The 19,909-nt window shown below is 43.4% G+C and overlaps 1 protein-coding gene across 1 annotated transcript in view; it reads left to right on the forward strand.

The window, feature by feature from the left end:
• The window catches only part of LOC115195550 (melanoma receptor tyrosine-protein kinase), a 49,666-nt gene extending 29,966 nt beyond the window's left edge, over positions 1-19,700 (forward strand). The window contains exons 8-27 of the mRNA XM_029755502.1: positions 1,375-1,491; positions 1,645-1,771; positions 6,802-6,875; positions 6,981-7,071; positions 7,364-7,566; positions 7,880-8,012; positions 8,119-8,206; positions 8,397-8,554; positions 8,713-8,751; positions 11,671-11,815; positions 13,649-13,771; positions 14,010-14,108; positions 14,396-14,581; positions 15,536-15,691; positions 15,880-15,955; positions 16,241-16,387; positions 16,525-16,622; positions 17,127-17,279; positions 17,597-17,726; positions 17,861-19,700. Coding sequence (XP_029611362.1) covers positions 1,375-1,491; positions 1,645-1,771; positions 6,802-6,875; positions 6,981-7,071; positions 7,364-7,566; positions 7,880-8,012; positions 8,119-8,206; positions 8,397-8,554; positions 8,713-8,751; positions 11,671-11,815; positions 13,649-13,771; positions 14,010-14,108; positions 14,396-14,581; positions 15,536-15,691; positions 15,880-15,955; positions 16,241-16,387; positions 16,525-16,622; positions 17,127-17,279; positions 17,597-17,726; positions 17,861-18,195 — 2,678 coding nt within the window. The 3' untranslated portion in view covers positions 18,196-19,700. The remainder of the gene's footprint in view (positions 1-1,374; positions 1,492-1,644; positions 1,772-6,801; positions 6,876-6,980; positions 7,072-7,363; positions 7,567-7,879; positions 8,013-8,118; positions 8,207-8,396; positions 8,555-8,712; positions 8,752-11,670; positions 11,816-13,648; positions 13,772-14,009; positions 14,109-14,395; positions 14,582-15,535; positions 15,692-15,879; positions 15,956-16,240; positions 16,388-16,524; positions 16,623-17,126; positions 17,280-17,596; positions 17,727-17,860) is intronic.
• The last annotated feature ends 209 nt before the right edge of the window (positions 19,701-19,909 follow it).

A 19,909-nucleotide genomic window follows, 5' to 3' on the forward strand; every position in this document is an offset into this window, starting at 1 on the left:
TCATTCACAGCCCAGTTCGTCCTGTGCCAGCGCCCCGCACTTGCCGGGCTAAAGTGAGCGTTCAGCCAGGACGGGTTGTGCAAGCTCTATGCTCCAGACCTCCAGTGCGCCTCCACGGTCCAGTATATCCTGCACCGGTTCTACGCACCAGGTTTCCAGTGTGCCTCCACAGCCCAGTACGTCCTGTGCCTCCTCCTCGCACTCTCCCTGAAGCGCGTGTCCTCAGTCCAGTACGTCCTGTGCCTGCTCCTCGCACTCGCCCTGAAGTGCGTGTCACCAGTCTGGTGCCACCTGTCCCGGCTCCACGCACTAGGCCTCCAGTGCGCCTGCCCAGTCCGGTGCGTCCTGTGCCCGCTCTCTGCACTCGCCCTGAGGTGCGTGTTACCAGTCTGGCGCCACCTGTTCCGGCCCCACGCATCAGGCCTCCAGTGCGCCTTCCCGTTCCAGAGCTTCCGGCGACAGTTCCCAGTCCAGAGCTTCCAGCGACAGTTCCCAGCCCGGAGCCTCCTGAGACGGCCCACAGCCCGGAACCTCCAGAGACGGTACTGTCACGTCCTGACCATAGAGTTCTTATTTTCTATGGTAGAGTAGGTCAGGACGTGACTGGGGGGGGTTTATCTAGTTTATTAGTTCTATGCTGTTTTGGTTCTAGTTTATTTTTTCTATGTTGGGATTTTTGTATGATCCCCAATTAGAGGCAGCTGGTAATCGTTGTCTCGAATTGGGGATCATATTTAAAGTAGTTGTTTTTCCCACCTGTGTTTGTGGGAGATTATTTTGAGTTAGTGCATTTTTGCACCTCTTTTGTTACGGTTTGTGTTTTGTTTGTAGTTAATTATATAGAACATTTGTGGGCAGAACTGAAAAAGTGTGTGCGAGCAAGGAGGCCTACAAACCTGACTCAGTTACACCAGCTCTGTCAGGAGGAATGGGTCAAAATTCACCCAACTTATTGTGGGAAGCTTGTGGAAGGCTACCCAAAACGTTTGACCCAAGTTAAACAATTTAAAAGCAATGCAACCAAATACTAGTTGAGTGTATGTAAACTTCTGACCCACTGGGAATGTGATGAAAGAAATAAAAGCTGAAATAAATCACTCTCAAGTATTATTCTGACATTTCACATTCTTAAAATAAAGTGGTGATCCTAACTGACCTAAGACAGGGAATTTTTACTAGGATTAATTGTCAGGAATTGTGAAAAACTGAGTTTAAATGTATTTGGCTAAGGTGCATGTAAACTTCCAACTTCAACCTTATCTATTGTTTCTTTCAGAGCGTTTCACCTCCGCTGTACTTACATGGTGAAGAGACTTTTGCCAATAATTGTCTGGGTTGGTGAACCCCTGACCTGTGATTGGTTGTTTATTATAGATAACTATGTGGTGACGGACCACGGGGCGTGTGTCAGAACGTGCAGCGGCAACACACACGAGGTAGAGGAGAATGGTGTCAGGAGGTGCAAGAAGTGTGACGGAATCTGTCCGAAAGGTAAAATATTGTAAATGTAACTCTTTGTCTGTGGTAAGCTGGGCAACATAAATGTACTTTATTTTCAAATTTGCTAGCTGTGTCATTTCTTAACCTCATAATGCTGCATTGGATCGTCAATGGTTTGAATGTTTTTGTGTTATTCTCATCTAGTTTGCGATGGACTTGGAATGGGGCTGCTTACTAAAGTGTTGTCAATCAACGCGTCTAACATTGATTCTTTCAAAAACTGCACCAAAATCAATGGAGCTGTTTCAATTATGCAGACATCTTTGGATGGGTAAGGATTAACAATCGCATTGTACAGTGTCCATGGGCTGTCCTAATATGTACACCCTAACAGTGAAATACAATGCAATTTGCTCTGTGTTCATTGAAATTATTTTGAATAAACTTAAATGACTGTGTTTTGAACTACTCCCTCTAATATACAGTACCAGTCAAAAGTTGACACACCACCTCATTCCAGGGTTTTTCTTTATTTGTACTATTTTCTACATTGTAGAATAATAGTAAAGACATCAAAACTATGAAATAACATATGGGATGATGTGTTAAACAAATCAAAATATATTTTTGATTCTTCAAAGTAGCCACCCTTTGCCTTGACAGCTTTGCACACTCTTGGCATTCTCTCAACCAACTTCATGAGGTAGTCACCTGGAATGCATTTAAATTAACAAGTGTGCCTTCTTAAATTCATTTCTGGAATGTATTTCCTTAATGCGTTTGAGCCAATCAGTTGTGTTGTGACAAGGTAAGGGTGGTATACAGAAGATAGCCCTGTTTGATAAAAGACCAAGTCCATATTATGTCAAGAACAGTTCAAATAAGCAAAGAGAAAGAACAGTCCTTTACTTTAAGACATGAAGGTCAGTCAATCCAGAACATTTCAAGAAGTTTCTTCCAGTGCAGTCGCAAAAACCATCAAGCGCTGTTGAAACTGGCTCTCATAAGGACCGCCACAGGAAAGGAAGACCCCGAGTTACCTCTGCTGCAGAGGATGAGTTCATTAGAGTTACCAGACTCAAATTGCTGCCCAAATAAATGTTTCACAGAGTTTAAGGAGCAGACACATCTCAACATCAACTGTTCCTAGGAGACTGCATGAATCAGGCCTTCATGGTCAAATTGCTGCAAAGAAACCACTACTAAAGGATGCCAATAAGAAGAAGAGACTTGCTTGGGCCAAGAAACACAAGTAATGGACATTAGACCGGTGGAAATCTGTCCTTTGGTCTGATGAGTCCAAATTAGAGATTTTTGGTTCCAACCACCGTGTCTTTGTGAGACGCAGAGTAGGTGAATGGATGATCTCTGCATGTGTGGTTCCCACCATGAAGCATGGAGGAGGAGGTGTGATGGTGTGGGGGTGCTCTGCTGGTGACACTGTCAGTGATTTATTTAGAATTCAAGGCACACTTAACCAGCATGGCTACCACAGCATTCTGCAGCAATACGCCATCCCATCTGGTTTGCGCTTAGTGGAACTAAGCCCATCTGTGTAAGGGCTATTTGACTAAGAAGGAGAGTTATGGAGTGCTGCATCAGATGACCTGGCCTCCACAATCACCCAACCTCAACCCAATTGAGATGGTTTGGGATGAGTTGGACCGCAGAGTGAAGGAAAAGCAGCCAACAAGTGCTCAGCATATGTGGGAACTCCTTCCAGACTGTAGGAAAAGCATTCCATGTGAAGCTGGTTGCGAGAATGCCAAGAGTGTGCAAAGCTGTCAAGGCAAAGGGTGACTACTTAAAATCATTTTTTGGTTACTACATGATTCCATGTGTGTTATTTCATAGTTTTGATGTGTTCACTATTATTCTACAACTTAGAAAATAGTAAAAATAAAGATAAACCCTTGAATGAGTAGGTGTTTCCAAACTTTTGACTGGTACTGTATGTACAGTGCATTTGTAAAGTATTCAGACCCCTTCCCTTTTTCACATAAGTATTCAGACCCTTTGCTATGAGACTCAAAATTGAGCTCAGGTGCATCTTGTTTCCATTGATCATCCTTGAGATGTTTCTACAACTTGATTGGAGTCCACCTGTGGTAAATTAAATTGATTGGACATGATTTGGAAAGGCACACGTGTCTATATAAAGGTCCCACAGTTGACAGTGCATGTCACAGCAAAAACCAAGCCATGAGGTCGAAGAAATTGTCCGTAGAGCATCGAGACAGTATTGTGTTGAGGAACAGATCTGGGGAAAGGTACCAAAAAAAAATGTCTGCAGCATTTAAGGTCCACAAGAAAACATTGGCCTTCAATATTCTTAAATGGAAGAAGTTTGGAACCACCAAGACTCTTCCTAGAGCTGGCTGCCTGGCCAAACTGAGCAATCCGGGGAGTAGGGCCTTGACCAAGAACCCAATTGTCACTGACAGAGCTCCAGTGTTCCTCTGTGGAGATGGTTGTCCTTCTGGAAGGTTCTCCCATCTCTGCAGCACTCCACCAATCAGGACTTCATGGTAAAGTGGCCAGACGGAAGCCACTTCTCAGTAAAAGGCACATGACAGCCCGCTTGGTCTGATGAAACCAAGATTGAAGTCTTTGGCCTGAATGCCAAGCGTCACGTCTGGAGGAAACCTGGCACCATCTCTACGGTGAAGCATGGTGGTGGCAGCATCTGTGGGGATGCTTTTCAGTGGCAGGGACTGGGGGACTAGTCATGATCGAGGGAAAGATGAAAGCAAAGTACTGAGAGATCCTTGATGATAACCTGGTCCAGAGTGCTCAGGACCTCAGACTGGGGTGATGGTGCACCTTCCAACAGGACAACAACTAAGCACACAGCTAAGACAATGCAGGAGTGGCTTTGGGACAAGTCTCTGAATGTCCTTACGTGGCCCAGCCAGAGCCCGAACATCTCTGGAGAGACCTGAAAATAGCTGTGCAGCGATGCTCCCCATCCAACCTGACAGAGCTCTTCAGGCTAGGGGCTGATTCCGGAATTTCCAGATGGCTGACGTGCCCAAAGTAAACTACCTGTTACTCAGGCCCAGAAGCTAGGATACGAATATACATTGATAGCATTAGATAGAAAACACTCTGAAGTTTCTAAAACTGTTAAAATAATGTCTGAGTATAACAGAACTGATATGGCAGGCGAAAACCAGAAGAAAATCCAACCGGAAATTGTTTTTTGAGGTCACAGGCCTTTTCAATACTAGCCTATGGGATATACAAAAAAAGGTGTCAGTCTTTAGAAAGGGTTTCAGGCTTGTTTCTTGAAAAATGAACAAGTAGTTGTAGTTTATCCAAGGTGTTCTCATCAGGACAGGGAGGCTTTTGGCGCGCGTGAACGAGGGCGTGCTCTTCGTTATTTTCCTTTTCTATTGAACACCGTTCTTTCTGACTGAAATATTATTGTTTATTTACATATTAGGGTACCTGAGGATTGATTACAAACATTGTTTGACTTGTTTTGGATAAAGTTTACCGGTAGCTTTTTGGATTCCTTTGTATGCATGTTGAAGGAGTGGATTACTGAAATCAATGGCGCGAACTAAACAGACTTTTTGGATATAAAGAATGACTTTATCGAACAAAACGAACATTCATTGTGTAGCTGGGACCCTTGGGATTGCAAACGGAGGAAGATCTTCAAAGGTAAGTGATTTATTTTATCACTTTGTGATTTTTGTCTAGCCGGTGCTGGTTGAAAAAGTATTTTGATATGGGGCGCTGTCCTCAGATAATCGCATGGTATGCTTTCGCCGTAAAGCCTTTTTGAAATCTGACAACGCGGTTGGATTAACAAGAAGTTAAGCTTTTAAATGATGTAAGAAGTATGTTCATGAATGTTTAATGTTACAATTTTGTAATTTGAATTTGGCGCACTCCAGCTTCACCGGATGTTGTCCCTAAGAGGTTTTTAAGTGGATCTGCAGCGAAGAATGGGAGAAACTCCACAAATACAGGTGTGCCAAGATTATAGTGTCATAACCAAGAAGACTTGAGGCTGTAATCGCTGCTTAAGGTGCTTCAACAAAGTACTGAAAAAAAGGGTAGGAATACTTATGTAAACGCAATATTTCCGGACATTATTTTATACATTTGCAAAAAAATCTAAACCTGTTTTTTGCTTCGACATTATAGGGTATTTTGTGTAGATGGAAATTATTATTATAACTATTTTAGAATAAGGCTGTAACATAAAATGTGGAAAAGGTCAAGGGGGTCTGAATACACTGTATATACGTGTGTATAATATGCACTAGTGTTCGAAAGTTTGCGGTCACTTAAATGTCCTTGTTTTTGAAAAACATTTTTTTTGTCCATTAAAATAACAAATTGATCAGAAATACAGTGTAGACATTGTTAACGTTGTAAAATGACTATTGCAGCTGGAAACTTACAAAAAAAATGGAATATCTACATAGGCGTACAGAATCCCTTTATCAGCAACCATCACTCCTGTGTTCCAATTGCACATTGTGTTAGCTAATCCAAGTTAGGCAGAGTTCCTGTGTCCAGTGTCTGTTCTTTTGCCCATCTTAATCTTTTCCTTTTATTATCCAATCTGAGATATGGCTTTTTCTTTGCAACTCTGCCTAGAAGGCCAGCATCCCGGAGTCGCCTCTTCACTGTTGAATTTGACTGGTGTTTTGCAGGTACTACTTAATGAAGCTGCCAGTTGAGGACTTGAGGTGTCTGGTTCTCAAACTAGACACTAATGTACTTGTCCTCTTGCTCAATTGTGCACCGGGGCCTCCCACTCCTTTCTATTCTGGTTAGAGCCAGTTTGCGATGTTCTGTGAAGGGAGTAGTACAGTGTTGTATGAGATCTTCAGTTTCTTGCCAATTTCTCGCATGAAATAGACTTAATTTCTCAGAACAAGAATAGACTGACAAGTTTTGTTTCTGGACATTTTGGACCTGTAATCAAACCCACAAATGCTGATGCTCCAGATACTCAACCAGTCTAAAGGCCAGTTTTATTGCTTCTTTAAATCAGCACAACAGTTTTCAGCTGTGCTAACAATTGCAAACGGGTTTTCTAATGATCAATTAACCTTTTAAAATAAACTTGGATTAGCTAACACCATGCCATTGGAACACAGGAGTGATGGTTGCTGAAAATGTGCCTCTGTACGCCTATGCAGATATTCCATAAAATAAAAAGCAGTTTCCAGCTACAATAGTCATTTACAACATTAACAATGTCTACACTATATTTCTGATCAATTTGATGTTATTTTAATGGACAAAAAAAAAAGCTTTTCTTTCAAAAACAAGGACATTTCTAAGTGACCCCATACTTTTAACGGGAGTATGTGCCTTTGTAATTGCTTCTCTCAGTGATAGGTACACATCAACACCAAAAATGGACCCCGCCAAACTGGAATATTTCAAGACTGTGAAGGAAATTTCAGGTAGAACAGCTATTTAACTTATGTTCAATTGCTTTGTAATTCATCCAAGGCTAACAAAAGCAAAGACGATGCTTGATTACATTTATATTTGTTATTTTCCTAAAGGGTTTTTGCTGATACAAGCTTGGCCCGAGCACCTCGACTCTCTCAGTCCATTTGAAAACCTAGAGATTATCAGAGGAAGGACCAAACAGTTGTAAGTGTATCTCTGTCCTACACTGCGGTGATGTTAAATATGTCTGCTTCAGAAGGTGCTGTATGATACCTCTGCTATTTGTCATAACTATGAAACTAGGTTTTTGAAAATTGTTTCAAATGGGTTTTCGGTTCATGATTGATAGCAAAAACTCAGTAACCTAGAAGATAAAACGTGAGCTTGCTTGAGAGGTTCCCTGCTGTATATTTCATTGTTTAATGATATGTTTGGGCAAGCTAGAGTAGCAGTAAGCTAACCTAGTAAACTAACATGACCTTTTCTTTTCCCGTAGTGGTAGGGTGAGTTTCGCTGCCCTCAACTTGGCCCATCTGAAGTATCTTGGCCTCCGCTCCCTGCGAGAGATCAGCGATGGCAATGTTGTGGTGAAGAACAACCCCCAGCTCTGCTACACCAACGGAGACCACTGGAAGAGCCTGTTCAGATTGGGCAAACAGTCCTCAACGGTGGGCAACAACGTCAACATCAGCACCTGTGGTAAGCAAGGACAAGGATAAAGAATGAATTCTGATCAATGCCTTTATACAAACACTGGTTTTCGAGAAATGGTTACAATGGCCAAATGCTAATTCATCCCAGTTAGTGCCTGTGATATTCAAAAACAGCCCTATACCCATTGGACACTGGTACTTGTTGTTAGTTAACTAAGCTAACATTGCCATGATTGGATCCAAGCGATGAGGCAGTGACTCCAACTCCCCCCTCTGGGTTCGATCGATTTTTAGCGCTATTGCGTACACCTTCGTTGTTTCTGGATGGGGCCTATAGTCTTCCTCTCTCTTCTCTACAGCCAAGCTAAACAGTACCTGTGATGAGATGTGCACTGACGAGGGCTGCTGGGGGCCTGGCCCCACCATGTGTTTTACATGCCTGTATTACACCCGTAGGGGGCGCTGTGTAGGGGCCTGTCACCTACTGGAGGGGTGAGCTAGCCCAATGACACCAGGGGCAAACTATTGATACTTCTCTTATGTCAAATATATCTACTGTAGGCTTGTGCTGTGTTAATGTTTTCCCTTGCCTTTTCAGGGTGCCACGAGAGTATGTACTGAATAACAGGTGTCTAGAATGTGACCCAGAATGTCTGGTGAATGGACCACAAAGCTGCTTTGGACCAGTACGCTACTTTCACTTCAAATCCATCTCATCTAAAATGATCTTGACATTCTCACGTGATATTGAGTTCCATGACAAATTCAGAGAATTAGACGAGTTCTGTGTGACTTGGGAAATGTGGCATAAATGATTATTTCAGTGAAGATCAACAATTCTAGAAACCTCTGACCCTCCTCTCTCGCCCTCTGAAGGGCCCTGACAAATGTTTGGCGTGCGCTCACGTCAAAGATGGCCCCCACTGTGTATATCAGTGCCCACACGGCGTTCTTGGGGACGGGGATAGGCACATCTGGAAATACACCGACAAGAAGCGAGAGTGTCAGCTCTGCCATGAGAACTGCACCCAGGGGTAAGGCATAGGCTACCCATCTATTTCTAACTCTGTTGTAAAGCCAATGTCAGCCTATTTTGAATGAATGTCTGTTGATAGACCATGAACATTTTACCATGGCCAAGACTGTGTGAAGTAGTCTCCTGACCATAGTATCCCCTCCTTCCTGTCTGCAGATGCTCTGGACCTGGACTGAGTGGCTGCAGCACCAGAGGGTGAGTGAGGATCATCCTGGTTCCAGATCTGTTTGTGCTGTTTAACATGACAATGACTATAGTAGTTGTTTAACTAGGCAAGTCAGTTAACAACAAATTCTTATTTACAATGACGGCCACCAAAAGGCAAAAGCCCTCCTGCAGAGACAGGGGCTGGGATATATGACAACACACACCACGACAAGAGACAACACTACATAAAGACCTAAGACAACATAGCAAGGCAACAACACAACATGGTAGCAGCACAAAACATGGTACAAACATTAATGGGCACAGACAACAGCACAAAGGGCAAGAAGGTACTGTAGAGACAATACATCGCGCAAAGCAGCCACATCTGTCAGTAAGAGTGTCCATGAGTCTATGAAGTGAAGAGATTGAGATAAAACTGTCCAGTTTGAGTGTTTGTTGCAGCTCATTCCAGTCACTAGCTGCAGCGAACTGAAAAGATGAGCAACCCAGGGATGTGTGTGCTTTGGGGACTTTAACAGAATGTGACTGGCAGAACGGGTGGAGGATGAGGGCTGCAGTAGATACAGTTGAAGTTGGAAGTTTACATACACCTTAGCCAAATACATTTAAACTCAGTTTCACAATTCCTGACATTTAATCCTAGTAAAATCCCCTGTCTTAGGTCAGTTAGGATCACCACTTTATTTTAAGAATGTGAAATGTCAGAATAATAGGAGTGATTTATTTCAGCTTTTATTTCTTTCATCACATTCCCAGTGGGTCAGAAGTTTACATGCACTCAATTAGTATTTGGTAGCATTGCTTTTAAATTGTTTAACTTGGGTCAAATGTTTTGGTTAGCCTTCCACAAGATTCCCACAATAAGTTGGGTGAATTTTGACCCATTCCTCCTGACAGAGCTGGTGTAACTGAGTCAGGTTTGTAGGCCTCCTTGCTCGCACACGCTTTTTCAGATCTGCCCACAATTTTTCTATAGGATTGAGGTCAGGGCTTTGTGATGGCCACTCCAATACCTTGACTTTGTTGTCCTTAAGCCATTTTGCCACAACTTTGGAAGTATGCTTGTGGTCATTGTCTATTTGGAAGACCCATTTGTGACCAAGCTTTAACTTTCTGACTGATGTCTTGAGATGTTGCTACAATATATCCACATAATTTTCCTTCTCATAATGCCATCTATTTTGTGAAGTGCACCAGTCCCTCCTGCAGCAAAGCACCCCCACAACATGATGCTGCCACCCCTGTGCTTCACGGTTGGGATGGTGTTCTTCGGCTGGCAAGCCTCCCCCTTTTTCCTACAAAACATAACGATGGTCATTATGGCCAAACAGTTCTGTTTCCTCAGACCTGAGGACATTTCTCCAAAAAGTACGATCTTTTTCCTAATGTGCAGTTGCAAACCGTAGTCTGGCTTTTTTATGGCGGTTTTGGAGCAGTGGCTTCTTCCTTGCTGAGCGGCCATTCAGGTTATGTCGATATAGGATACGTTTTACTGTGGATATAGATACTTTTGTACCCGTTTCCTCCAGCATCTTCACAAGCTCCTTTGCTGTTGTTCTGGGATTGATTTGCACTTTTCGCACCAAACTACGTTCATCTCTAGGAGACAGAACGCGTTTCCTTCCTGAGCGGTATGACGGCTGCCTGGTCCCATGGTGTTTATACTTGCATACTATTGTCTGTAGAGGTGAACGTGGTACAAGGCGTTTGGAAATTGCTCCCAGGATGAACCAGACTTGTGGAGATCTACACTTTTTTTCTGAGGTCTTGGCTGATTTCAAGCAAAGAGGCACTGAGTTTGAAGGTAGGCCTGGAAATACATCCACAGGTACACCTCCAATTGACTCAAATGATGTCAATTAGCCTATCAGAAGCTTCTAAAGCCATGACGTCTTTTTATGGAATTTTCCAAGCTGTTTAAAGGCACAGTCAACTTAGTGTATTTAAACTTCTGATCCACTGGAATTGTGATACAGTGAATTATAAGTGAAATAATCTGTCTGTAAACAATTGTTGGAAAAATTACTTCTGTCATGCACAAAGTAGATGTCCTAACCGACTTGCCAAAACTATAGTTAGTTAACAAGAAATTTGTGGAGTGGTTGAAAAACGACTTTTAATGACTCCAACCTAAGTGTATGTAAACTTCCGACTTCAGCTGTATCTCAGGGAGGGGGGAGTGAGGCCTAAGAGGGTTTTATATAAATAAGTATCAACCAGTGGGTCTTGTGACGGGTATACAGAGATGACCATTTTACAGAGGAGTATAGAGTGCAGTGATGTGTCCTATAAGGAGCATTGGTGGCAAATCTGATGGCTGAATGGTAAAGAACATCTAGCCGCTCCAGAGCACCCTTACCTGCCGATCTATAAATGATGTCTCCGTAATCTAGCATGGTCATCTGAATCAGGGTTAGTTTGGCAGCTGGGGTGAAAGAGGAGCGATTACGATCGAGGGATTTAACTTGAGCCTGCAGCTTTGATATGTGCGGAGGGAAGGACAGTGTACCTTCTAGCCATACTCCCAAGTACTTGTATGAGGTGAATACCTCAAGCTCTAAACCCTCAGAGGTAGTAATCACACCTGTGGGGAGAGGGGCTTTCTTAGCAAGACCACACAAATGGATCTGGCATTAGGCTAACATGAAACTGTATCATGGTGAAAGTAGCACTGATCAAGTAAATTAAGAGAAGTTATCTTGGGTGAGTTTCCCCCCAAAAATGATATAGTTTACAGTATATAACCATTTAGTCCGGTATAGGCAATAGATGAAAGATCAAATGTATTTAAAGCCCTTTTTACATTAGCAGTTGTTAGATTCTTAATACTAGTGTTAGATTACAAAGTGTTAGAACAGTTACAAAGTGTTTGATCTTAGATTATCTTAGTAGTATTAAGAATCTATCAGGAAACTCACCCCTGTGTTGTTGCTACTCTCCCAGTGGTCACGTTGCGTCGGTGGTGGTGGCCAGAGTGGTGGGAGGCCTCCTGGTGTTTGTGGTCCTCGCCCTGGGTGTTTTCGTGCTGCTCCGCAGACGCCACGTCGTCAGGAAGAGGACACTGCGCCGTCTGCTGCAGGAGAGAGAGGTAACAGACACAGGAAGGACACAAACTGTATACTTGGACATGCATTAGACATGCGCATATAGGCTGCGTTCACAGTCACACATGCAGCTCATTTAGGATTTTTTTCCCCGCTAATTGTTTTTTTGACCAATCACATCAGAGCTTTTTCAGAGCAGTATTTGATTGGTCAAAAAGACCAATTACTGACAAAAAGATCAGAATTGGGATGTCTGTGTCACCATACCCTAGCTCAAGACCAAAAATGTAAAAGTAGGCTACAAAAGATACGAAAATAATTCCAATCCCGATTAAAATGCAACAGCGGTTTAGTGTATTGAACAGCTGGCTTTAGGACCATGCAGCGCATCGCTCAGAGAGCAGAGACGGTGCCAGACAGTTTGCTTTGCCGGTCAGCGGTTTAGGCAGTGCGCGGATTGCTTTGAGTTTTATGTCGGCATTTGAACACGGCCTTGTAAGCCTCGCAGCCAGCTGTTCTATGCACCAGTCACTTTCACATTGATGTCGGCATAGACGGCACGTTCAATAGGCTAGGGGAAGTAAATTGAATTTGCCAAAATTAGCTATATAACTACTCGTGCCGATACAGAAATAAAATCATTCAAAATACTACACCAGAGATGGTGATTTAAATCAAATCAAATGTATTTCTAAAGCACTTGTATTTCTAAAGCAAGTGCTGTACAGAAACCCAGCCTAAAACCCCAAACAGCAAGCAATGCAGGTGTAGAAGCACGGTGGCTAGGAAAAACTCCCTAGAAAGGCCAGAACCTAGGAAGAAACCTAGAGGAACCAGGCTATGAGAGGTGGCTAGTCCTCTTCTGGCTGTGCCGGGTGGAGATTATAACAGAACATGGCCAAGATGTTCAAATGTTCATAGATGACCAGCAGGGTCAAATAATAATAATCACAGTGGTTGTCGAGGGTGCAACAGGTCAGCACCTCAGGAGTAAATGTCAGTTGGCTTTTCATAGCCGATCATTGAGAGTATCTCTAACGCTCCTGCTGTCTCTAGAGAGTTGAAAACAGCAGGTCTGGGACAGGTAGCACGTCCGGTGAACAGGTCAGGGTTCCATAGCCGCAGGCAGAACAGTTGAAACTGGAGCAGCAGCACGGCCAGGTGGACTGGGGACCGCAAGGAGTCATCAGGCCAGGTAGTTCAGAGGCATGGTCCTAGTGCTCAGGTCCTCAGAGAGATTTAGCTTCTTTTAAAAATGAGCTGTGGTTTGTTTTAAGTGCGCAGTTTGGTCAGCGCGCACTGACTACGCAATCTACTCATCATATTAGGAATAGTAGCCTATTTTACATTAGTCTACAGATGCATGCAATCCTTTATTATAAAGGTGCAATTTTATGGTATATCGCTTCCCAAAACTTGAAACTCTGCGCTGCAGATGGATGTCGGCATTAGATATCGGCCTTGTGACTCGATAGTCTGTATTATGCATTTATTTCACGTTGCACTGCAAGTACATTTGAGGTTGAGTAGAGGTTGACTTTGTATATGCCGTTCCACAGAACTTTAAACTTAATATTGAGGTGATAATTCATGGCTGGGGTCATTTTTGTTTTTACTGTAATCCAAATAGCATTTTAGAGTTTTTAAATTGTGTAGAAAGGCAGTAAATTAGCTTCAATTTACCCACTTTCCCATACCCTAGGTTTAACTGAACTGATGCCACTGGTGTAAACGCAGCCATACAAACTCAATCACAGACATGACACGCTCATGTACAACATTCAATCACAGGGGCCAACATGTTAACAACACTTTTACAGGGATGAATGACATACTGGAGGTAGATAAGACACTTTGCTTTGTTGTTGCTCCCATAGTTGGTTGAACCCCTGACCCCAAGTGGAGAGGCACCCAACCAGGCCCTGCTCCGCATTCTGAAGGAGACTGAGTTTAAGAAGATCAAAGTGTTGGGATCAGGGGCTTTTGGAACTGTCTTTAAGGTAAGCAAAGTGATCAGTGCTTTTTTTAATGGAGGTGGTTCAGACAGTGAATGAGTAACCTTCCATGAGACCTGAGAAACAGTCTTGTGGCAGGACACCGAGGTCTGAATCCAGTCGATCACACTCTACACAAATCACTAGTGATCAAACTGATTTTATAAAACGTGTTCCTCGTCCAGGGATAGAGTTATGTGTCCATTAGTTTGTAAAAGGTGACATAAACGTGTTCTCTCCCCAGGGCATGTGGATTCCTGAGGGAGAAAACGTGAAGATCCCTGTTGCCATTAAGGTGTTGAGAGAGGCCACTTCACCAAAAGCCAACAAGGAGATTCTAGACGTGAGTAAACTGTTTGTATAGATGTTTCTAAATGCAGCCCAGGCGTTCCCGGTTGGCCTTCTTTTTTTCTTGCAGTCGCTGCGCTTCTCAGCATGTTTTTACATTTACGTAATTTATCAGATGCTCTTATCCACAGCGACTTACAAGAGCAATTAGGGTTAAGTGCCTTGCTCAAGGACAGATTGCCATATCCTTTTCATGTGTTTTCTGAGATGTTAGACACTTCTCCAGGCATTGTGAGATCTGAAACGATGACCTGGAACATCCTCCATCTTTTCTGTCTGCAGGAGGCCTATGTGATGGCTAGCGTGGAGCACCCCCATGTGTGTCGTCTACTGGGCATCTGCCTGACGTCCACGGTGCAGCTCATCACCCAGATCATGCCTTACGGCTGTCTGCTGGACTATGTCAAGGAGAACAAGGACAACATCGGCTCCCAGTGCCTGCTTAACTGGTGTGTGCAAATTGCCAAGGTGAGCAAACAGGAAATGACTTTGCTGTGTTACATTGGTGCTTTGTCTTATTTTGTAAATAAGTATGCCATACTCATGACTTTGGGGAAAACAGTCCCTCCCAACGAATCACCAGCAAGCCTGTCAAAGAAGTACTTTGTCAGTCAATCTCGATCTGACTAAAGTGGCAAGTCTCAAATAGAACCATGCCAGCTGCTATCACACCTGGATAACCAGATACGTCTGCAATATGTAGACGAACGGCGGGTAGCGTGATTGATTATTACAAACGGGAGCAAACTTTTCTTTCTTCAACACTCACTCTGCTCTCGCAGAATTTCAGGCGTGATTAGGAATGGGTCTTTGACGGACTGATGTATTCACTTAACTTCTTTGTTACCCCTTTAAACCCCTGGCCTGAGTGGAGCTCTCTTCCCAGCCTTGGTTGTGACCTTGCCTCTGGTTATTCTTAAGTCTATTTGTACAGTAAGCCTGCTGAGGGCTAATTATTGAATACACAGAGGTCTATCTGTTCACGGCTTGACTTGCTGTCTCAAAGAGCAACATTGTCTCATTGATTCTATGGAGATATGGATCAAAGCAGGGAGGGGCTGTAGCTATAAAGATACTAATAATGATGTGTTTTATACAGAAGGGTGAATTAGGCGTCTGAAGCGGTTAAGTCCCACTCAAAGTAGCCCTCTATGGAAGGTTAAGTATTGGGAGGTTACTTTAAAGTGCCTGGTGAAAGGGACCTTGTTCGTGTCAACATTAGTACAAATGCTTACCTCTGGATAAACCAATGTCAAATTGTAGTGATAGACTCTTTTTCTCATTATAAAGAGCTTTACATTGCATGTGGATCCTCATCTCATCCACTACCAATTTGTATGTACAGTGTCCGTATCAGGACAGCCTCTGAGTCACAAGGAGTTGGTGTCTGACGTCCATATGTCTTTTGGATGTTGTCTGCAGGGTATGAACTACCTGGAGGAGCATCACCTGGTGCACCGTGACCTGGCGGCCAGGAACGTACTGGTGAAGACGCCTCACCACCTCAAGATCACCGATTTTGGACTGGCCAAGCTGCTCACCGCAGACGAGAAGGAGTACCACGCAGATGGGGGCAAGGTTGGAGCAACTAACATCACTGCCGTAGTCACATTTAGTGTTTTTATACAAACAGTCATGCAAATCCTAGAAAATGTGGGATTTTTTGTCAAAATGAATGAACCCTGAACACAATTAACTTCCAATAAAGAATTGTTACAGGATGGGTAATGGACTTGGCTGACCAATAATCCTCCGTCCTACTGTAGGTGCCCATAAAGTGGATGGCACTGGAGTCCATCCTTCACTGGACCTATACACATCAGAGTGACGTGTGGAGCTACGGTAAGTCCAACTGGACAAATCAAATCAAATCAAATTTATTTATATAGCCCTTCGTACATCAGCTGAAATCTCAAAGTGCTGTACAGAAACCCAGCCTAAAACCCCAAACAGCAAGCAATGCATGTGAAAGAAGCACGGTGGCTGGGAAAAACTCCCTAGGAAAAACTCCTAGGGAGTACAACAAATATTTGTGGAAATAGTCAAACTGAAATTCGGAAACAACTACAGCTTCCGAAAGTGTTTACCTCTTAGTTCTACTGTTGGTGTTTCTGTAATGATATGCAGGTGTGACAGTGTGGGAGCTGATGACGTTTGGGTCCAAGCCCTACGATGGCATCCCGGCCAGGGAGATAGCTGGAGTCCTGGAGAAAGGAGAGCGCCTGCCCCAGCCCCCCATCTGTACCATAGACGTCTACATGATCATGGTCAAATGTGAGTCATGTGCAGCATAGATATGTAAAGGAAATACCTAGTTGTTTGCACAACTGAACGCATTCAACCGAAGTGTGTACACACGCGCGCACACACACACACAAAATCAAGGGGTTTTATGTCTTACCTACCTTCAGGCTGGATGATCGATGCAGAGAGCAGACCACGGTTCAGGGAGCTCATATCAGAGTTCTCCAAAATGGCCCGGGATCCATCTCGCTATCTGGTCATTCAGGTAATTTAAGAATACTTTACTCCCTCAGAATTAGATATTCTATTAGATGGTTGCATCAACTCTTATTTCTTTGATGGGACATTACAGGAAAGGTCTCATTCATAAAATAAATGTTTGATCTCAATGGGATTTTATCTATTTAGGATCAATCAAAATGAAATATTTACCCATATTGTAGTTTGGTCCCCCCTGGGTGCACATTTTGGTTTTTGCCCTAGCACTACACAGCTCATTCAAATAATTTAAGCTTGATGATACATTGGTTATTTCAATCAGCTGTGTAGTGCTAGGGCAAAAACCAAAACTTCCACCGGGGGTGAAGGGAGCACGACCGAGTTTGGGAAACTCTGCTATAGGCAATAAAAAGTATTGAAAGCTATGATGGTATGTCTACTTCCTTTGCTGATGAGAGCCATTGATGACAGAAGTGTCATTTTTTTTACTTTAAAAGCTTGGTTTTTTATTCTTTTTTTTAATCTAATTTACTCTAAATGTACATTTCAGGGGGATGATCGCATGTACCTGCCCAGTCCCACGGAACCTATGTTCTACCGTAGCCTGATCAATACATCAGAGAACATGGAGGATGCTGAGGAGTATCTTCACCCCTATAAGGACCTCTCCACCAGACAGACCACCCAGCACCACAACTCTAGGGTAAGCGCGCGCACACACACACGCGCACAAACAGACATATGCACGTAACCGATGTGAAATGGCTAGTTAGTTAGCGGTGGTGCGCGCTAATAGCGTTTCAATCGGGTGACGTCACTCGCTCTGCGACCTGAAGTAGTTCCCCTTGCTCTGCAAGGGCCGTGGCTTTTATGGCGCGATGGGTAACGATGCTTCGTGGGGTGTCAGTTGTTGATGTGTGCAGAGGGTCACTGGTTCAAGCCCAGGTTGGGGCGAGGAGATATACTGTTACACACACACACACACATCTGATGTTTGACGTCTCAATCATCTCACCACAGAATGGCCATCCAATGAGAGAGAATAGTGTGATCCTTCGCTACATCACAGACCCCACCCACGGTGGTTCTCTAGAGAAGGACATCACAGACCCCAGTGGTTCTCTAGAGAAAGATTTCCCAGCTCTTCCAGGTACAGTACAAACGTTATCTATGATGAGTTATTCAATTAACGCTCAACACATATGCATTGAGGGCGTAACACTTCACCATCTCCGCTCTGTAATGTAAGCCTGGGTATTTACTTGACCTTCGTCTGTATTCTAGAATACATGAACCAGAATGGGAACACCAGGCTCTCTGACGTCTTCAACCCCAGCTATGAGGACCCCACTGAGGCAGCCTGGGCTAGTAGGCCCTCCTCTGGGTACGACCCAGACGTCAAGTTCTTCAACTTCCTGCCGTGCATGCTGGAGATCCCGGAGTACCACAACATGGCCCGCAGTACCCTCCCTCGCTCCGTCTGCGAGCGCATGGACAACCCAGACTACCAGGAGGACTTCCTGCCTCAGGCCACACCCACCAGTAGTCACTTCCTTCCTGCAGCAGAGAACCTGGAGTACCTCGGGTTGAGCGCTGCTGTACACGCCCCTGTACGCTAGGGGTTCCTCCCACAGAACACAGGGACAGTGAGGGACTATGGGACCTAAAGGAACTTGGATGGAGACAGATGTGGGACATCAGGGAAGGGTTTGGAGAGATTACAGTAGTGTGGTTGTCCCTTTACTTATGGAGTGAATAGGCTTTTTGCGTCGTCCTTGGACGTAAGTCAGCCGAAACCAAGATGGCGTCTGTCATGAACTGATGCTCCTGCGAAATGTGTACTCTATTTCAAATCCATGAAGCAACCATCCACAGGTGAGTTTGGGTGACTTTCCAATCAGAAGAATGAGCCAAAGCCTTGACAATACAATTATGTCATGCAAGTAATTTATTTGTACACTGTTGTTTGTTCAGTTCGGGTCGAGCGTGTGAAACAGATGTTTTTTTATTTGTCTTGCCAAGAAATGTGAATGTGGAGTGAACTGGAGTACACAATGAGATACTGACCATTAAGGCAGTGGTGGACACTGATGGACCTTATCCTTACATTGTATTGTGGACACAGTTTATTAGATATTTTCACTATTGTACACACTTGAATACCAAGACTCAAACTATTTTGGGTACCGAGAGCTACTGATAACTAAGAGGGTCAATTCAAAGTATTTTTTAAAAACGACACACAAATGTACAGATTGTGTTAGGCGTGCATTGATCTACACAATGACGGTAAATAATGGTGACGTATTCGGGTCTCACTCTTTATCTTAGAAAGAAAACTGGTCTGTAAGTCTTAACTCTTGCTAATATTAATAATTGCAATAAGGATTGAAAACTGGAAGAGCACAACTATAAAAGAACTCTATTGGCCCGGTTCCGACCTGAGTTAAGCGCACGTAAATGGACCATCGGTCCCATTTTGTGCACTTTTCTCTGTATGCGTATTCTGAATTTAAGCATGCTATTCACCTGCTATTCCTTTTGTGTGGAGAACGATTAAATTAAGGTGTGGCAGTGTGCCATATTCTGACCTTGACTTAATGCCACCACCTCAAACCCCTCCACCATTCATGGTTTCCTAGCGTGTAAAGATGGTGGAATTAAGTCAAGTTCAGAATACGGCGTGAAAAAAAAATACTATAGAAATACAAATATGATTTTTTTTTTTACTAAGTCTGGCTTTCAACTTACTCTTGAAAGTTGTAGTAGTAGAATGCACAAGGTGCAATTTCAAAATTGGCTAGTGCATTATCAGTTTTCCTCGTCAGTCATTGCATACCTTGAGAGCTATTTCTAACTATAACTAACGTCAAATGTCCAGATCAACTAGACCATGGTAATTGTGGGACAACTGCACGCTCTCTGAGCCAACAGTGTTTGACACGTTACCATGACGTTCTTCCTGTGTTTGTATACTCTATCTACTAGTATTTGGTGTTTAGGAGATCAATTTTAATTGTGCACTTCACACATACAAAAGTCAACATTCCACTGTAATGCTATGTCCTAGACGCTACAATGTTTAAAATAAAGGAATGCCATTGGAATTTCCTAAAAAGTTAAATCAACGTATAATCAAATTATTTCAGGTTTTCCGTCGGCAATAGAAGCAGACACCATCATAATTATGTTTTTCAAACCATAAGCCAGGTTTGTGTTCATTAGGCAGAGGGACTACCTTGACTTGTCCAATAAGAAATGCTCCTTTTCGTTTACCATTGCAAAACGTTTTCTATCAAATGCCCTAATGAGCATGACCCAGGGTTAGTCAGA

The sequence above is a fragment of the Salmo trutta genome, chromosome 6, assembly GCF_901001165.1.
Source record: "Salmo trutta chromosome 6, fSalTru1.1, whole genome shotgun sequence".
NCBI lineage: Eukaryota > Metazoa > Chordata > Actinopteri > Salmoniformes > Salmonidae > Salmo > Salmo trutta.